General features: G+C 44.1%; 2 protein-coding genes across 2 annotated transcripts; both read right to left on the bottom strand.

Moving 5' to 3' along the window:
• Nucleotides 1–2,113: 2,113 nt before the first annotated feature.
• On the bottom strand, nt 2,114–5,836 carry LOC125550594. Its single transcript, XM_048713617.1, has 11 exons — nt 5,622–5,836; nt 4,884–4,970; nt 4,732–4,793; nt 4,552–4,621; nt 4,431–4,473; nt 3,699–3,779; nt 3,514–3,611; nt 3,352–3,424; nt 3,158–3,246; nt 2,660–2,926; nt 2,114–2,563 (listed from the first exon to the last, which is right to left on the bottom strand). Exons 2-11 carry the CDS (start codon nt 4,950–4,952, stop codon nt 2,411–2,413), a joined length of 1,005 nt encoding a protein of 334 aa, XP_048569574.1. The 5' UTR covers nt 4,953–4,970; nt 5,622–5,836; the 3' UTR covers nt 2,114–2,410.
• A 6,177-nt stretch (nt 5,837–12,013) lies between these two features.
• LOC125550593 (probable E3 ubiquitin-protein ligase ARI1) lies at nt 12,014–17,228 on the bottom strand. The gene is made up of 5 exons (XM_048713616.1): nt 16,857–17,228; nt 15,572–15,604; nt 15,186–15,462; nt 13,185–13,665; nt 12,014–13,054 (listed from the first exon to the last, which is right to left on the bottom strand). The coding sequence occupies exons 1-5, from the start codon at nt 16,986–16,988 to the stop codon at nt 12,379–12,381; spliced, it is 1,599 nt and encodes a 532-aa protein (XP_048569573.1). The 5' UTR covers nt 16,989–17,228; the 3' UTR covers nt 12,014–12,378.
• Nucleotides 17,229–19,769: the final 2,541 nt, after the last annotated feature.

Here is a 19,769-nt window from a genome sequence, read left to right as displayed (position 1 = left end):
GTCGAAGTGGCTGCAGGTGCTGGACATGGTCGCCGGAGATTGGGAGTTGACGGATTGGAGAAAGGGGGAACGGAGCAGAGCAGAGTGAAGTAAGGCTAAGGTTCGATCCGGATGGGGTTTTTGTGAAGTCATTGTTGGCCAAAGGTGGGCTGTGTGGACATGACGGACATGCCCGAACCGTCTCTTATCCGCCCTACATTTGGGCTGAAAATGAGGGATGTCGGTCAGCCCATGCGTTTGAGGTCGATTTAAAGCATCCGAATAAGTCGGGTATTTTGACCGGTCCTCCCGCCCGGGCATTTGATGGGTTTGAGGCGCTCGGCCATTAGGGGCTCACGCACGTTTTGGTGAATCACTTTTGGCATTGTGCGGCCATACATGGTCATGGAATTAACGGTCCGTAGATCGTGTAGCTAGCACAACTTGGCATGGGCACCGGACCGGATACATGTTGTTCATGTGCTGTATACTCACACAGGCTTCACTAATGCTCCAGATCTTTCTTCAGTCTGAGTTGGGTTAGAAGCATGGAAGGTATTTGCACCATCACCGTCCTCAATTGGTGAGGCCCTTTGTGAGGTGTGTGTTGTGTGGGGGGGGGGGGGGGGGGGGGGGTGTATTAATGACGAGACAAATCTGACCTTCTTTTCAAAAGAAAAAATGCAACGGACCGGGTAGCTTCACAACTGCAGCACTAACTTTGTCGGCGTGAACAACAACTGCAGCTCGATTGTAAATGTTGATGACGCTTTCTATGTATTCTCAAACAGGTGTAGCACTCTCCTACTTTGTCATGTAATTTATCTCTTGTTGAATCATATGTGTAGGTTTTCCTCATAAAGAAGAAGAATCATATGCATAGGTAAATGGTAGGTATCTGAGTACACAGCCATGACACATTTTTATGCTCACCGTACCCCTCCGTAATTCTGCGTCATACAGCGGAAGAAATTTAACATGATGAGCGTACATAATCATGCATAGAAGTTGAAGAGAGAATTGTTCGTCGTAATGGTTGGGCTCGTCTCAAATGCGTGATCCTCAAGCTCTTTCCAACGATTTTGTACAACAAGCTGCTATATTTCTTTTCTTCCATGTTTGAGACCTTATGATCATCTCCTAAGCATGCATCATGCATTTAAGGTGAAGCCATCCATTACCATGCATATTTAATAGCATGGCCTGTGAGACGTGGTGTCTAAACTGAGACAAGGAAGCACAGGCTGCAAATGTAGATAGCGACTCAGCCTCTCACTAGCTGCTTAATTACTAGTAGAAGGCAAATCATGGATGTGATATTAGAAGAGAACTGAATTAGTGACGGTATATCAGTGTTATTTTTCTATACAAACGTTCCACTTGAGGATGCGGTCTACTGCTTTGGGACGGGCATAGCTTTCTCTTGTTAATAGTAGCAACAATTCTATTACTTGTCAATGCCCACTACATCTAGTGGCAGAGCTAAGGATGGGTCTCAGTTCTCTAACATAACTCGACAGATCAAAGTACAGCCGACATGGATAGAGATTTACCCTCGGTGAGGATCAGAGTTGTTCGTGCATGGTCTGCTCTTCTTCAGCCTGTAAGCATACGGATAACTACCTGCCTTGTATCACTAGTCAAATTCTAGATTGATGTTGTTGCTGGCAGTTCTACATTGTAGTTTAATTTGCTTGTCCTCGGGGTTTTACATCTCCACAATATTACTATGAATCATTTTTTTAAATATGCACCATATTTGAATCCGCAAAGTGCAGACGCTCCGCTGAAGAATTATCAAAATTGACTTCGCTTGTAAAGTGTATGTGTTGCCTTGGCAACAAACCATAACCACCAAAAGTGAATGCGCTGATGGCACTAGCTACCCGGCACTGAGCGGTGAGAGCACAACACTATGATCCATCACATATGTCGAAACTCGATAGTGGTAAGCCTGAATTGTAGCAGGACTGCATAATCATGAGGCAAAACACACTTTGCAAAAGGGAACATGTATGTTTGCCTGTAATCCTTAATTTGCTCTTCATGAAGCCTATGATTGTACAAAGTGCTAAAGCAAACAGCATAGAATGACAAAACAACAACAAAATGAGTTCTACACAGGCCGCATAAGTGAAAATGACTGTGTGGTGGTAATCACCAGTGAACTCTTGACCAAAGTGACAGATCTCAGAAATTGAGAAAACTCACCCAATGTACCATGAAAATTTAAAGAATCGGCAAAACATCTCCACTTGCTGTCACTACCACATCCATGTCATGATATCAATTTCCACGATTCTCCTAATGCAAATTTACATCTCCACAACCACAGTTCTCAGTGTGAAACAAGAGCAGCGGTAGTAAGTAGTAACACACTTCGCATCACTTTCGGAGGTAATATCAGAAGTTATTTGCAGTTCCCCACAGGCTATCCAATCCTCTTGATGGAGTCTACCAAGTACTCGATATCAGGAGTTAGGATGGCACGCTTGTTCACCTCCCCCAGGCTGCAGCAGTGCTTCTTGTTTGTGTTGATCGCTACAGCCTCTTGAGCAAATGTGCAGTCCAAACCAGCTGAAACCTGCACGTTTTATTCATCTCAAGTACTGCATCATCGAAAGACTAAACATAAGCTGAAAATGCAGCATAAAGAAGTGCAGAATTCTTAAACACTTACATCAAAGAGTGCATCTCCAAGCCTCATCTTCACTTTACCACTCTTGTACACGAGCAGCTTCCCCATGAGACCACCTGGCAAATCTTTTAGCTTACAGCCGTTGATCGACTCGAGTCTCCTCTTCTTGTTGGTTTCTTCTGTTTCAACCCCCTCACTGTCACTGGTGTCCATATCTCCCCCAGCAACTGATACAACCTGCGGTAAAGGAAGAGATGCAGGGAACTGGAAGAAGAGCAACTGTGGTGTATTCATCTTGTCCTCAGTGTCCTGTTAAACAATTGATATAATACATCAGTTTTTAGGCTACTAATACTATACAGCCGGTACAATTAGTTCGATCAATATAAGATACAAAACTAAAAGAGAATGAGTAACCGACAGTTCCATCACAAGAAAAGACAGTTCCATCAACATGTGGTGTTTTTTTTTGCATTGATATGAATACCTGAACAAGAACGGTGTTCCTCGACATGATATCATGCAACATGATATACATACCATTAGCCCAAGTTCTTTAGCTGCAGTTAATTCACCATCTTGTGTTCTGCTGGAAGAAAACTCTCCGAACGCGTCTTTGTCAAAATCTTCTGTACCGAAGATAGAAGAATGTCGATTAAAGCGTTTTTGAAAGGCAAACTGTGAGCATGATGTGGCAAAAAGCCAAAAACTGCAAAAATGAACAACACCATAACCTGGATCTGCAGAGTGGGGCCTCCTCAGAGGGAGAGTAATAGGAGGATAGTTGTAGCTGTGATGGGTAAAGTCCTGCAACAGTTAGGAGATAAGTCAGGTAATTAACAAAACAACCGCCCATCACCCCACCCCTTATGTTATGCTTGTATGAGTTTACTAACCTGAGGTCCAGTGAACTGTTTGGGTAACTTTGCAGCAGAAGACGTAACGCCAGACATCATATACTTGTTAAAAAGGTTTACCTCCTGCTCTTGTTTAACTAGCAGAAGAAATGATACATTGCTCTGTAAATGTTCAGATGAAGGTAAATACGGAACAAATGGGAGTGGCAACCTTAAGCTACTACCTGATGAAGAACTTTTAGGGTTGGGGAAGGATCTTGCAGTTGAAGAGTTCACTTGTCCAAATGCAACCTGAACACAGGCTTCTACAGTCGTAATGGAGCAGTATGTTATTACTAAATTATAAACTGAAAACAACATAATGCCGTTACACCGGCGGTATTGAGATTGTTATAAATATTCATAAACCCATATTTTATGGACGAATCAGTGCTGACTTCTAAATAGAATTTTGATTATCTAACTTGCAACAATTATCTAAGCCTCTAAGGTGCATCATGCTGCATGTCATTAGTTTGGACAAAACCTCCAGTAGAATTATATCCTAGGCTAGTGCCGATTTCATGAGACAACTCCAGAGTCCAGATTTTTCCTGACCAAACATGTCTGCTTAGGCAATGCAAGTTGAATAGATAGCATATTTGAACTAGATGCCTTTGTGCTCCTTGCACTTGGACAGCTCACCATTACCATTTACCCAATAGCTATTCGATATGAACATGGTCAGTATGAAATGTTCAAAAATACAGAGATACTGGTGTCTTATTTGGCACAAATCGTTCAGTGGCTCTCAAGATTCAAAGGAGGTTGTGATTCTAGAATCTTAGGAACTTTGTGTGACAGAAACTGCAGTTAACTGATTAGTTATTTTTCATCAGACGTAGGCTAGTGAATGCAGGATCGAACAGGAAGTACAGTAGATATTGCAAGGCAACCAACATCAATAAAGTACTAACCACTTTTCTCAGCCTTGGATCTTCTTTCGAGGGCACCTTGACTCTGCATATGAAACCACAGAATAAAACACCAGCAACCTAAATCAGGCACGTAGAAATTGGACTCAAGACATACAAGTACCTGTGGTATTCTAAGTTTCATCAGTAACTCCTTATCAATTGTGTCAAGCTCCCTCTCCTCTTCCGGTTCCCTGTAGAATCCCACCATTACTTTCTTTGCACAAGCACTGCGCCTACTTTAAATAGAAAATACTGAGTCGAACAAGCATGCATAAACAGAGCATTGGTTAATGTACATTACATCTTAGGGACAATTTTTGGTGTCTTCTTAGTAGGCACCTTGGGTGAAAATTTAAGTCCGGCCTGCGCGCGAAAAGTAGAAGTAAAGAAATGGTAAGCAGCAAACACACTGAGCTTATATGCATATCATATTTAGCTGGAGAAAACATTCACTTTGCGGCGATTGGGTGGAGTGGAAGCAGAGCCATCCTTCTCTTTCCCTTTTTCAGTCTTGTCGTCCATGAGAACCAAGTGGAAGATCTACAAGAATGACATGATGAGGTAAAAAAACTAAAAAGTTGGGTAAAAGGAATGACATGATGAGGTAAAACTTGGGTACAAGGGCGTCTCCCAAACAAGTTTTGCCAAGTAACACTAGTGCACACTTTGTCCATAGTCAACTCCCATAAAATTCCGAAGTCCTGGCTGGTGACACAGTTAAGCAATAGCTTGAACTTGCTAAGCGATCTCCAGGAGCGGCATACTGCGTGTGGCATGCGCATCCTCCACTCATGCTCATCCGCACGCATGAACACTACTGGCTTGTGAGCTATGAATGTGCAGCAAAAGAATTCCTAGCGCTCACAGAAATAACGCCGAACAGCTTCAGGGCGTCCCCTAAGCCCTCCCGCACCTCACCACGGAGCGGAAACCCCACACCACCAGCAAAAGGTCCGAATTCCAAAACCCGCACAGAGCACGACTGGACGACAAAATTGACGATGGCACAACGATCGCCGGCATTGCAACAGGACAAACTACGAATCCCGGGCCTCCGATCGGTCTGCTACCCTCCCGTCCGGCTCGACCGCCGGCCAGGGCGCCGCCAGCAAGAGGCGCAGCGAAGATAGCGAAGAGCCGAGGCAGAGCAACGCGACGGATCCGGTTGCGGGGGGAGGGCTGCCTCCTTACCTCGGCCGCGGAGAAGGCAGGGCCGAAGAGCGGTGGTGTAGAGAGGCGCGCGGTGGTTCCGGCCGGCCGCGCAGCCGAGGGTGGAGCGATGGAGGTAGGGGAAAGTGGAGAAAGCAGGGGAGGAGGATGCCGATGTCTACAGGCAACAGCTTTGCAGCCGCAGCAGGTGGAGACACGTGTCCCGCCCGCTGAGGGTCCGCTGGAAAAGGCCTGGACGGCGACCGTAAATTAGAATTCCGTTGCTGTCCTGCAGCCAAGTGGCACATACACATCGTGTTTACTCAAGTAAAAAGGTTGACCCAGGACAGACAGCTACATTTTCGAATGTTATTAGAATGGTCACTTTGACAAAAAAAAATTATCCGGGTGGTTTCTATGACTCATTCAGAGAGAAAATCTCCTTCCCAGTTGTCACGAACAAATTATGTGGTCATGTTGAGTGTCTACTATAAGTTTGAAGCACGTGGTGACATGACACACTTATTGCATATATCAAATATTTCTAAAGTGAGTAGATTATGGACATGTGTATGTGTGCCCTTTTCATGTTTTCGCGGTCAATTTGACACTAAATGTTGCAGGGTAAATAAATGTGTTCACAAGACATAAGAAACAAACCTAAAATGCCAAGACAACATGGATTCTACCAATTTTTAGAATCTACTCAGGTGCCTGGCAAACTTGTCATCGACCGATTCCTAGGAGTCAATGTAGCCTGCAAAATCAAGCGCGAAAAGAAGAGCAAACTAAGCATTGCATGAGTGACAGGAGCTACTCTGAATAGCCAAGGAGGACATGCCTATATAAACTCCGAATAGCTCTATTTTTTCCATACAAAAGGAAAAAAACAGAGCTATATATAGCAAAGTTTACACATATATGCATGTAGTGTAGGCAAGTCATCCTTGGCTACCAAATCAGCTATATCCCTCATACAAGGCCCCTCTTCTAAGTTGTAATATCTTTCATCCGTTGCTGCATTGCATTGCACCGTTATATGTGCCCGAGTACTTATAGTAAACACAAAGGTCCTGCATATGCATGAGAAGAATAATCAGAGTCTGGCCATCTTTGACACTTATTAATTATGTATAGACCAGAATATATTCAGTTAGGTTTGGTTTTGGTAGATTCTTATGCTTACTGACGGTGCAGCTTAATAAGGTTGACACGTGCCTACAAGGGTTAAAAGGTTGACTATTTGAGAAATTTCGCATATTGTTTACGACGAGAGAAGCTAATGAATTAGCGCATCTTTCCCTAAGCAGAGTAATTTCTTTTGGAGACGTTGTTTGTGGATAAATTGTATCCCATCCTTCCTTACGGCTTGTGTAATGAAGGATTGTAATCCTGTGTTTTGACTAATAATGCTCTTGATTAAAAAAAGGTGTGTGTGTGTGTGTGTGTGTGTGTGTGTGTCATTTCACATATGTAACTACAATTCTACATGTGTTGGCAAATCAATCTATTCCTTCCCCTTCCGCGACAGCGGGAAGAGAAGTCCAGGTGCCTCAGTCCAGCTAGTACTTTAGGTTAGGGTTTTTCTCTCATGGGGATGGCGTTGTGGCGGATGGCGAGCTTCATGTTCCAGCTGGTTTTCCAGGCTTCGATCCTCCTGAGTTCGTTTGTTGGGATGATGTCGCCGGAGTTTCGGTGTAGATTCATGTCGTCTCCCTGGGATGGCGACGTTAGGATTTCACGTTGTACCTACACAATAGTGAGTTTTTGTGTCACATACTTCAGATCAATTCAATGGTTCAACGGAAACAACTGTAGTTCCAAGACGTTGGTCCTTAGTGGAACGTGCACGAAAACTTTCCGGTCGTCCTCGACAACGTTAGGACAGCTCCGGTAAGCGAGCGGCGTGGCGTTCAGTGGTCCAAGAACCCTGATTGAATTTTTATTATGTTTGTGATGCTTTGTATTTCTGGTGAACTTTTATACTCCTCTATTTCTTTTGACTTCGTGTATTTGATTCGTCTATAGTCAAACTTTGTAAGTTTGACCAAATTTATATTTAAAACATGAATGTGTACAATGCCAAACAAATATAATATGAAAATATTTTCCATGATGATTCTAAAGATATTGATTTTGTATTGTCAATGTTAATAATTTTGTGTGTAAACTTGGTCAAGCTTCAAAAGGTTTGACTTCAGACAAACCTAATACGCGGAATAAAAATAAATGAAGGGAGTAATAGATTTGGATATTTTCGCAAAAGAAAACACTTGGCACAAAAAATGATCAAATCTCTGGTTTGAGATCTTACCTGGCCACGGTGGATTTTTTTAGTAATATAGTTGAAGTACTAACACTAGCAAGGTGTCACTGATGCAGAGAACAGAGGTTTGAACTCTTCGTCAGGAAAAATTGAGAGATGCCAGAGAATACTGAATTTCAAAACTATGTGACTCTAGTCCTCAGTTGACATTCACAAATATAGTGATGTGTGTTTCGGTCCTTCTTGGTATTTCTAAAATAAAAAAAACTGTCAGCTCATGATAAATGATTATATTGATTGTTTTTTTGCGGGAAATAAATAGATTAAGTTGACCTTAAAATTCAAGACAAACTTATGGACCTTCATGGAATTGTTACTCCAACTGTTTATCTTTGCCTTGAGAAATTATTCCGAGTTCCATGAGGAGTTTCGACCGTCTCCTTTTCAAAAAAAATTGAAAATAAAATATTCTCTCCAATCCATATTACTTGTCGCTCACTTTGTACAACTTTGTTGCGTTGGACGTAATGCACGAGAGCCGTGAGAGTAGCATGACAATTTCGAGCGATGGGCCGGCAAGAATCACATGATAGTGTTTTCCAATGGAAATGCGTAGGGCCGATCAATCGGCGGGAAATCACATCCTTATGGCATAATGCGTGTCTTACTTCGGCCATGGTTTCTGATCGTCCACCTGTTGGGCAACTTTCTGAAGTCAATATTCCTTTTGACATCCTGCCTCCGCTGGCCTTCTTCTTTTTGTTCTAACACAATGCACAGACATTACATGATCTAGTCATTCGCAACACTATCAGACATTTCTAGACTTGATTTTTGAGAAAGAAAGAGCCGAAGTTTGTCTTTTGACATCTACTTTCTTCCATCATAGATAGATTAGGAAGGACTAGTACATAAACTTTCCATCTGTGTGTGCATGTGCCAGTGGAATCGTACCATGTTTTATTCGGGACGGCGGGCAGCTGCACGATGCGCAAATCAGGAGCTGCTAGATTGGGAATCTGAGCTCTACCGATAGGCTAGTTTAATTAGCTGGGGTGATTACTCCACTTGTCCTCATGCAAACAAAAGTAGGCCGGCCGGGCTCTGACTTGGCTTTTCTGGTAGCTCGGATGCAGCTAGCAGCTACCAAGATGACACGTGAATTGTTCACTATTTTGGGATTTTAAATAACTCCCTCCGTCCCATAATGTAGTGTCAAAAAACATCTTACATTATAGAACAGAGATAATAGCATGTAATTAGGGGAAGACTCGATGTTAGAGCATAGTCGACGTGCTCGGAGAAAATTTTTTCACGAGTGTGCATATCATATATTAAAGAAGAAAGGCAAAGAAAGCCTCCACCACTTTACACAGTTTGTTGGTACAAATTACTCCTCACTGGTCCCCCACCTCTCCACCCTACTAAAGAAGGGGGTTACATTCCCTTTCATTAGCCCAGCCGAAGCCTACAGTTGGCCCTCTTGCCTCACTCTCCTAAGTAGATACTCTAAGCAAGGGCGCGCCCCATCAAAGATAATACCATTCCTAAGCTTCCACAACTCCCACCATACTAGCACAATAATAGTACGGAGATCTTTGGTGCTCATGCCTTCTAATCCTTACTTGTCCACAGCCCATTTCGCCAACTTGTCCTGTTGAGTGGGAGTCCAATCCGGTTTGCCCAAGGCCTCGCAGATCCTCGCCCAAGCAGTCCTAGCAAAGACGCAAGTGAGTAAAATGTGGTTAATGGTTTCGTCCTCCTGGTCACAGAACGGGCATGCGTCCTGGTGTGGCAACCCTCGCCTCGCTAGTCGGTCGGACGTCCAGCATCGGTCCCTGAGGGCCAACCACGTGAAGAACTTGCACCATGTTGGTGCACGTGATTTCCAAGTTAGATCCGCCGTCACACTTCTTTCTCGACCCCAAAAGCCAGCCTCATAGGCAGATTTGACGGAGAATTGTCCGGTGGCCTCCCACGACCAGACCACCTTGTCAGGCACATCCACCATGGGCTCCCAAGCTGAGACTAGTTGCCATACCACAAAGAACTCGTGCAAAACACGGCAGGTCCGATGTCAGGGCCAACATCCAAAGCCCAACTCCCATTCTCCACCGCCGATGCAACTAACCGGGAGTCTCTGATGCGTTTTGGAACCCGGCTGTATAGGAGCGGTGCAACATCTTGAATCCGGCTGCCATCAAGCCAGCGGTCCTCCCAAAAACGTGTTGCAAGCCCAGAGTTCGCCACACTCCTCATGGCCGCCCCTACACAGCCCCATTGACTCCTCCAGGACCTTGATCTTGAACTCTCTCCATGGCCTCGTCTCATCACTCCTCGCAAGCCACGGCCATCTCGCTTGCATTGCTATGTTCATCCAGCGTAAATTTGGCAAACCAAGGCCACCTGCCCATTTCGGTGTGCACACCGCGTCCCAAGCCACCGCACAATTGCCACCGTTGGCCTCCGCGCGTCTACACCACAAGAAACCTCTGCAAATCTTCCTCATTGCAGCAATTGTTTTTATCGGTAGATCTAGCGCCATCATTGCATGGATCGGCATGGCACATAGCACCGATTGGACCAAGGTAAGTCTGCCGCTCTTTGGCATAAGCGATGCCTTCCACTTTGGTAGCTTATTAGCCATTTGATCCACCAAATACTTCAACTGCATCGCCGATGGCCTCCTTAATGAGAGTGGCAGCCCCAAATACCTAATCGCCGATCGCCGACGTGCTTGGAGAATTGAGGGCGCACATGGGCTTCATGGCTAGCAAGGGCGGCGATACGCATGATGGACATTAGAACAGAGCATCTACATTAAGACCTGACAAATCATAATAGAAAGGCATGCAATAAAGTTATGGCAGCAGATAGACAAAATATAGAGAGTGCTAGCCCTTTGCAATACAGAGTAAAACAATGGTTTGTTCACTTAATTTAAGTTACTGACACAACTCTACGTCTGGTTGAAGGGGGTGAGATTGAACTCGGAACTCATAAGATAAAGTTTTCAATGGTTTGTTCACTTAATTTAAGAACTCAATCACTTAGCAGTTTTAGGCTCTGAGTTTTTTCTCACTAGAATTCTCTCAGATCTATGGGAGAGCAGTTTTAGGCTCTGAGTTTTTTCTCACTGGAATTCTCTCAGATCTATGGGAGACATGGGTTGCTCAGATAATCTCTGCCTAAATTTTATGCGGAGCAGCCACCGGTTTAAGGTTGAGTTAAGAGGGTCTTTATAGTCGGTGGAGCAAACCTGTGGGCCAATATGAACATTGGAGGCTCACTCACATCATCAACACGACACGTGGCTAACGGTAGGATTTCAAAGCAACTCTCTCACGTGGTCTGTCTTCCCGCGCAAGACAACTAGTTGTTTTGCAAGGCAATTGCGCTAAGGAGTCTCGAAGAATAACATCTCGGACTCTGAAGCCAAATGCACTTGTGTTTACGTTCTCAAAGTTTTCAATGAAAGATTTTGGGTTTGGATTGAGCACATACTAGAAGAGTTCAATCTAACTTTCACTTTGACCCCCTCAGTAGTACAGTTTGTCATATTGACTCAAATGGAAGCAAAATAAACTAGTAAACCAAAGTCTACAGTTCTGGCCCATATTCTTCAATGCTTTCATAACATATTTAAGGGTCATAACTCTTTGTTAAACCAAATCCTCACATACTATCGTTGCATACTAACAAAAGATATCGAGGAAGCATATTTAGGGCGCCCGTGTGTACTAGCACATTTAGGTTCATAACTCATCTAGTCCCTTAACTGTTGATACTTCTGGCCCATGTGTGGCCCGTGGTGCCTATTGATCAGTTTCGGCCCGTACCGTCTGCATTTCGGCCAACTTCCGAGATGTGGTTTCTCTGGGCCATTTTCAGCCCTTTGTGTCTACCGACCCATTTACTGCCCCTCGTGTCTATGTGGCATTTTCGGTCTATGGTGGATTTCGGTGCATTCAATCAACCCGTAGGGTGTTTCTAAAAAAACGTAGGGGCTTTTGGACCATTTACAGGTCGTGTTGCTTCTGGTCTCATTTACGGCCCATGATGTATAACAACCCATTTACGACGCGTTGTTCATCTTGGCTGGTTTTGGCCTCCAATGAAGAGCCCTCCGGATAAACAACACAGAAGAACCCTGCCAACCAATGTCAAACAATCGACCAAAAGTGTCAAGAATCAGACAGCTCCGATCTTAATAAAGAGGTTCGCATGAGAACAAGCACATCGATGGCAAGTTCATAGACAAACGACGCGTTTTACTCTTTGAATTTCGCCCAAATGATATACAGTATACAGAATAACCTTTGGGCTTCTGTATCTGATATAGTACTACAAAATCCAATACTAGGAAAAACATGCAGCTCCTATCGAGCTACCTTCCTGAAGCCATTTCCCTCCCGTTGTTGCTGCCCAGACAATCAGCGAGAGACTGTCCAATGGAGTACTAGACACTTGCAGCACAGTACAGCCACCTGCCGTCGCGGCCAAAAGAAATTGGAGGAGCTAATCTCCTCCTCATCAGGCGGTGGTGAACTCCTTGGCCTTGTCGGGGCCGCGGGGGCGGTACGCGGCGATGATCATGGGGTCTAGGAGCAGCGGCAGCAGCTCGTCCTGGATGCACTTGTAGATCTCCCCGCATCGCGTCTGCACGATCTTGGCGAGGTTCATGGCGTTCTGCTTGTCTTGCCGGACGTCGTCCTCGTCCGGCACCGGCCCGTACTCGGTGGCGAGCAGCTTGGAGAGGCGCTCCACGTTGCTCTCCAGCTCCTCCTGGTAGTTCTCGAAGAGGCCCTGCGCGATGGGCAGGCTGCCGCGGTGCGCGGGCCGCGTGCGCACCTTGTCGTCGTCGCCGAACATGTAGTAGGCGAAGACGTAGGAGCGCGAGAGCACCTGGCGCGACTGCAGGAGGCCGCGGTGCGCGTCCGTGAGCCAGCTGGCGTCCTGGATGAGGGGCTGGTCCTGCAGCGCCTCCAGCAGCTTGACCCGCTCGTCGATGGCCGGGCCGAGCTTGTCGTGCTCCAGCTTGTGCGAGTCGCCGTGGATCTTGAAGCGGTCGTAGTAGTGCGTGTAGCGGTGCAGGTTGCGCTTGGCGTTGTCCACCTTCTTCTTCTCCTCCCCGACGAAGCGGTTGCAGCTGTGGCCGTCGATGCTGTCCCAGTTGTGCGCGGACCCCGTGGCGCCGCCGCACTTCCAGCTGCACCGGCCATCATCCATGGATTCATGAGGTTCACAAAGCCAAGCTAAGCTAGGTAGTGATCCATCCATCAGGCCAAGAAGAAGCCATGGATGGGTGGATCGAGATGGAGATGGAAATGGCTGCTTACCATAGACACTGGCCGCACTTGCAGGTGACGAGGTTGCAGCCGCCGTCCTTGACGATGGGCTTGAAGCACTTGGGGCAGCTCTTGGTGTTGGCGAGGATCCAGTTGACGGTCTCCGACTCGCCGTTGCACTTGACCTCCCACATGTCCCACATGGTGCACGGGCACGGCGAGTGCGCGGCGGCCGCGCACGCGAAGCAGAAGCCCAGGCCGCAGGGGCACTCCACCTCGGTGTAGCGCTCGCCAGCGCCCACGCGGATCGCGCGGCCACAGTGCGGGACGCTCGGGCACCACTTCACCGAGTCGTTGTTCTCGAGGTACGACTCGAGGAGGAAGCGGTCAAAGCGCCTGGCCGCGTCGGGGTACTTGCCGGCGAGGAGCTGCTGCACCACGGCCTCGTCGCACACCACCGGGCACTTCACCCCCATGCACCGGATCTGCTTCTTGCCGCTGTCCACCGACGCCTTGAAGTGCTCGGTCCAACCTGAACTCACAAATTAAGAGCGAAAACGACACCATTAAGGATTGACTATCCTTGCACATCACAGAAGTGTCTCTCACTCGGCAAAGAAAGTCTAGTTGCTCAATCAAAGGTCATGAAAACGGGATTATTTATCTAATGGAAACCAGATCAGTTTGTCTAATTCACATCTAAATGTTTTTTAAGGATGTCACATCTAAGCTCCTACAAGTATATAATGTAGCAATAAGAAATAAAAAAACTAGGATAAAAAAAATAGACCACAAACAGAGTGGACATCAGCTTAGATGTGACACTATGTCACATCTAGATGTGTCCTAGACAGACCCAAACCAGATAGATGCATATTTTGTAGGAAAAGTGTGTTTCTTGCGCACGCAAATGCATACAGCTCCGAACTATGAAATCAGACAAATCTAACATTCAACTATCCACAATCACAATGTGGTTCTAACCATTTTAAAGCTATTCTAGATGATGTTGCGCTTGCGTCTGTACGACGTCACTATGTATATCATAGAAAATAGCAGTAAAAGAGCATAACACCATGTGATTAAATTTATGATATTTTGCGTTCTTTTGAAAAGATTGGATTTTTAAAAAACAGACCTTTTCAGAATCATTTCAAGTTTTGTTATATGATAATGCGGCAGACACTGGCACTAGTGGTGGAGCTACGTAAGGGCCGCCCTGCCCAGTCCATTAGAAATGGAGTGCTGGACCCCAGCCCAGGAGCAATTTTCTTAGGAATGGCCCAGGGGTTATTCTACCCCGTTTTCATACTTAATGAGGGTTAGGTTTGTCTAGTATTAGGTGTAATGTGCACTTTCAAATGGACGAGGGGTTGCAAAATACAGTTTATCCTATCTTAGAAATTGTGTGTAACTATATAGGATTTATAAAATGTGCAACTAGACGGTTGCACACAACTCCTTTTTGTACATTTTTAGGATTAATTATGCCAGGACTGGAGTATCACTAGAGAACTAGCCATGAACAGGGTTGCGTGGAAGCTTACTATCCATGTATCAGAACCATGAATTGGTTGCGAGATCTTATGAGTTTCACCTCTAGCCTACCTCAACTTGTTTGGGACTAAATCCTTTGTTGTTGTTGTTGTTGTTGTTGTTGTTGTTGTTGTTGTTTTAGGATTGATTATGCACAACTTAGTCAACTTAGAGATAACAATTTCTTATGCTACCGAGAGAGATATAATCCATTAACAAAGACAATCTTAGGAAGAACTGCATTTCGTGAGAGTGAGAAATTTGATTGGCTAACCGGGGCTAAAGAATTGTGCGTCAACCTTGGTATAACTCAAAAAAGGTAGACTGTTCAGATTATTAAGCTATGATACCATGTGTCCATGTAGTATTGTATATGGACAAATTTTGAGCCTATGAGCTGGATTTATGATGTCCACGCATGAAACTTAATAAATTGTAGAATACCAGCAAAAGAGTTCTTAATAGGTTATAAGCTGTGAAGATAACAAGATAAACATTGTGAAGGGGGAAACTCACAGTCATTGCAGAAATAATGGCCACATTCCATGGTGGAGACGGCACCCACAGAGAATTCATCAAAGCACACCATGCAGTTCACCACTCTCGAGGGCGGCGCCTTGCCGTTGATATTCTCCTGAAGCACGATGCCTGCCTCCCTGAACATGCGGTCTCGCTCCTTCCTGTCGAGGTGGTCGTAGATGCAGTCTATCTTCCACCGGTGGTGGATGAGGAGAGCGCGGGCGTTGTGCTGCTTGACGTTGAGCAAGTTCGTCACCATGGATAGATCTTGTTGCTGTAGGTAGAGAACCAAAGAGAATATTGTACATTACTCGTCTGATCACAGTTGGGAGACATGTATAATGTTAACTGCAAGCAGTGCCTGGTATAGTGACTCTAGTTACCTGTGCAGTGGAAAGAGACTCTTGTGTAATTGCCTGCAATAACAGATGGAAGAGTAGTTCAGTCGAAAATATATAATAGAACACCTGCACCTAGGCCCTCCCTATCTAGCCATCCATTCTGCGCATCGCGGTTCGTGCAAACACATTTTTCTTTTTTGTTTCTCTCGCATAAAACATGTTTTCAAGTTCAAACCTTTGCAACGTGGCAAAGCTTTCTATCTAGAATCTAGAATAAATCTTTCAGATTTTTTGGTCAAAATAATCATTTTTTGTATATTTATTTTTGACCAAAAAATCTGAAAGATTTATCCTAGATTCTAGATAGAAAGCTTTGCCACGCTGCAAAGGTTTGAACTTCAAAACGTGTTTTATGCGAGAGAAACAAAAAAGAGAAAATTTTATATAGAAAGTTAGTTGTGTTGCACAGATCTTAAAGCAATATTGGACAGCCAGGATAGCAGGGCCCGGGTGCAGATGTTCTAAAAATCCACGTCCATAGTTCAGTAGTGCATCTTCTGATTTACAGTAAAACAGCAGAATAAATATTAGCTAATCCAACTAAAGCAAACCACTCGGAAAAAAATGAGTGTTCAAACTTAAGACTAGGTAGTTATTGCAACCACAGCAATCCGATCGATCAGCGTCAAGGAGAATTTCTGTATTGTCCAAACAAATTTTACATTGATAAGAAAGAAAGCCCATGCAAGACACAGAGAGAGTCTACTAGAGTCGAAAATTCCAATATGTCGAGCCATTTGCAGGGATAATATAGGATTCAAGTGATCCAAAGAGCTTCTATAAGAAGAAAAAGGAAATCATGTGGACTATTGTGATCCAAATTCCTTTGAAAATATCTTGACAGCGAGAGGGAATAGATGAAAATTGTGCTCAGCTAAATATCTTACTGCTAAGACTAAAAATCAAACCAATCTATTAGTGTCAAAAACGTTCTTATATTATGAGACGGAGGGAGTAGTATATTATCGTTAACGATGCCCTCCACTTTTATCAGTACATAAACCTGCATTGCATTTGAATTCAGAAACCATTGGGCGCAATAAAACCATACCACAATCGCCCGTCGGAAGCCGATCTGGCAAGAGTTTATGGAAGCCTCGACATTAACCCCACCGATTAGGTAAAAAAACAGAGATTCCGCGCAAACCCCAGGACCCTAATTTGATTGCCTTCGATTTTCTCTCTCTTGGACCGATTTGGTAAAGATTCAATCGGGCAGTAACCGAGGGCGCAATGGGCGGCGTTGGTCGACGGGCTTACTACTTACCCAGCAATCGGCGGGGCGATCCGGCATCGGCGTGTCGTCCTCGAACAGGCCGTCCTCGTCGGCCTCCATCGCCTCCTCCTCGTCGGCCTCGTAGTCATACTCGTAGTCGTAGCACTCGTCGTCGCTGGCCATGGCGGGCGAGCCCGCCGCCGGAGCCGAGGGGTTTTGGATTAGGTAACGGGGCGGCGAGGCGAGGCGAGGCGAGGCTTGGCTGGCGAGGGTTTGGAGGCCGCGGGCTTAGCGCTAGCTATGATCTGATCGGCAGCATGTAGATTTTGCTTGGATCGACAGTCGGGTTGGATTAGGACTCCGCCGGGCGCTCGGCGGGCGTCGCCTCGTGCGGATGCCGTTGCGTTCAAGATCCTCGTTCGCTCCGGCCACAAAATTTGTCACGTACTCCTCCTTTTCTTTGTTGCTTTTTGTGGCCTGGCGCTAGGCGCCGGTGGATGGGTGGCAGATCTGATCGGCGGCCTCACCAGCCACACGATCTGGCCCCTTTTGTTCGTCCGATTGACATGCTCCCCTCACGACTGAACCGCGGCGATTATATCTTGCATTAAGCGAGTCCGTAGAAAGTTTTGCGTTGAGATTTCCGTGGTCGTTACTGGACCGGCCTATTTTCGCGAGGGATCGACCACTGGCCGCCGCGCGCCGCCTACAGTTCGGGATAAGTAAAATGGCGCGACCTACTTGAGGTGACTCAAGCCGGTATTCTCCGGGTTTTTTTTTCGTTTCTTTTCTTTTTTCTTCCCTGTTTTTTCCCATTCCTTTTCCAACTGTTTCTTTGTTTTTCATTTGGTTTATTTTGCTTCTTTTTGGTTTTTATTTTTTCCTTAGTTTCTCTTAGTTTTCATTCTAGATTTTTTTGTGTATGTCAACAATTTTTTTTCTAATACACATGTAACATTTTTAATACAAATTTAACATTTTTTAAATACATGGAGAAATGTTTTCTATACATATTTTAAATATAGTGTCAAATGCTTCAATAAGATTTTTAAAATAAAAGATTAATTTTTTTAATACATGATCAACATTTTTATATACATATTTTAAATATAGTGTCAAATGCTTGAATCTTTATAAAAATAAAAGATTATTTTTTAATACACGATCAACAATTTTTTCTATAAATATTTTAAATATAGTTTCAAATGCTTGAATAAGATTTTTAAAATAAAATATTAACTTTTTTTAATACATGATCAACATTTTTTCTATACATATTTAAAAAAAAATTGTCAAATTCTTGATTATGATTTTTCTAATAAAAGATGTATATTTTTAATACATGATCAACATTTTTATACACACTTCTAAGCTTTTTCATGGTTAATATTTTTCAAATACAACATTAACATTTTTTAATACATGGTCTACATTTTTCTATGCACATTTAACATTTTAATGCTTGATTAACATTTTTTTAAATGTAATACTTTTAAATAAATAACACATGGTCAACATTTTTTTCTAAACACATTTAAAAAAATTCAAACGCTTGGTTAACATTTTTCAAATACTTGATCAATATTTTTTCCATACACATTTAATATTTTTTAAATCCTTGATTAACATTTTTATATACATGATCAAAAAATTCCACCATTTTTTATAATACATGGTAAATATGTTCTCGTTAATTCCATGACGTTTCTGTTCACCTTCGAAATTATAAAATTCATATCCACTACCAAGTGTAGAAGAATATGAATCATATTCCCCCTAGTCCGCACTCCCACAAACTAGCAAATAATGGGATAGTGCTCGCAATGATACGAGTAGAAGCTAAACTAGGCGGAGAATCTAGCTTGCGGATTAAGTATCACTCCTCCTGCCCACTCTAATCATAAATTACCCTTTTAAATGGTCCCTCCAAACTTCTTATGAGAATTTTGCTAATAGATGTATCGATAATAGAAGTCATGACTAAATCAAAAATTGATAAAATTGTTTGCAAGATGTACCACTTCAAATATGCTGAGAGAGCACCATGGGTGTGTTGTGGATCCGCCATAATCTCTACAAGCAGAATCCAGAAAGTTGAGGATCCGACATGCCCAAATTAGTGTTCTGGCATTGGTCTCTGCTCGTGAGGTTAATTCTATCACGTTTTTGTTCACCTTTGAATTTATTAAACTCGTGTCCACTACCCTGTGAGAAGATGAACCATATTCCTCCTAATATGCACCTCCCACAAAGTACGTAGCAAATAGTGGGATAATGCTCGCAATGATACGAGTAGAACCTAAGCTAGGCAGAGAACCTGGGTTGCAAATTAAGGGGTTGTTTGGTTTGTGACTAACTTTGCCAAAAGTTGTCACATTTAAGGTTAAGCAAATTTGACTAACTTAGATGAGTGTTTGGTTCAAGCTACACCTTAGGCAAGCCACAATTGAGCCCCACATGGCATACACACAAAAAGTGTGACAAGATTTTCTTAGGCTTGCCAACTTAGGTGAGTGTTTGGTTCAAACCACACCTTAGACAAGCCACACTTTAGGTGAGGTTGGCAAAAATGTGTGACAAAGTGTGACAATGTTAAACCTAGAACCAAACAACCCCTAAGTACCATGCCTATTGCTAACTCTAATCATATATTCGCTCTGTTTCGATTTACTTTGCTTTTTTTGGCGGGGTAACTGAAATGGAGGAAGTACCGGTGTCTTACATTTTTTTTCAATTTGAGATTGCTTTTACCATGCTTGTCGCGTGGTTCCGGTGCCTTACATTAACCAGTCTCTTGCAAAATGTGCTTCTACAAACAAGTAGCAAGCTCTGGATTAACATCAACCAGAGCTTTGGTCCTTATTAGAGCATCTCTAGCAGACCCCGTATCCCGCCGCGACCCATAAAATAACCGTCAAAATACGGGTCGGGGTAAAAAATCCTGCCCGACCAGACACCGCAATC

Source organism: Triticum urartu, chromosome 4, assembly GCF_003073215.2.
Source record: "Triticum urartu cultivar G1812 chromosome 4, Tu2.1, whole genome shotgun sequence".
Classification (NCBI taxonomy): domain Eukaryota; kingdom Viridiplantae; phylum Streptophyta; class Magnoliopsida; order Poales; family Poaceae; genus Triticum; species Triticum urartu.
Note: the sequence above shows the minus strand (reverse complement) of the source record. Positions and strands in the feature narration are given on the sequence as shown.

Coding starts and splice junctions, on each gene's coding strand:
- LOC125550594 (XM_048713617.1), bottom strand. CDS start 4,952: ATGGACGACAAGACTGAAAAAGGGAAAGAGAAGGATGGCTCTGCTTCC. Junction 4,474..4,551: donor TGAAACTTAGAATACCACAG/GTACTTGTATGT, acceptor TTTCATATGCAG/AGTCAAGGTGCCCTCGAAAG. Junction 3,780..4,430: donor ATCCAAGGCTGAGAAAAGTG/GTTAGTACTTTA, acceptor TTACGACTGTAG/AAGCCTGTGTTCAGGTTGCA.
- LOC125550593 (XM_048713616.1), bottom strand. CDS start 16,988: ATGGCCAGCGACGACGAGTGCTACGACTACGAGTATGACTACGAGGCC. Junction 15,605..16,856: donor ATCGCCCCGCCGATTGCTGG/GTAAGTAGTAAG, acceptor CTGTTATTGCAG/GCAATTACACAAGAGTCTCT. Junction 15,463..15,571: donor AGTCTCTTTCCACTGCACAG/GTAACTAGAGTC, acceptor CTCTACCTACAG/CAACAAGATCTATCCATGGT.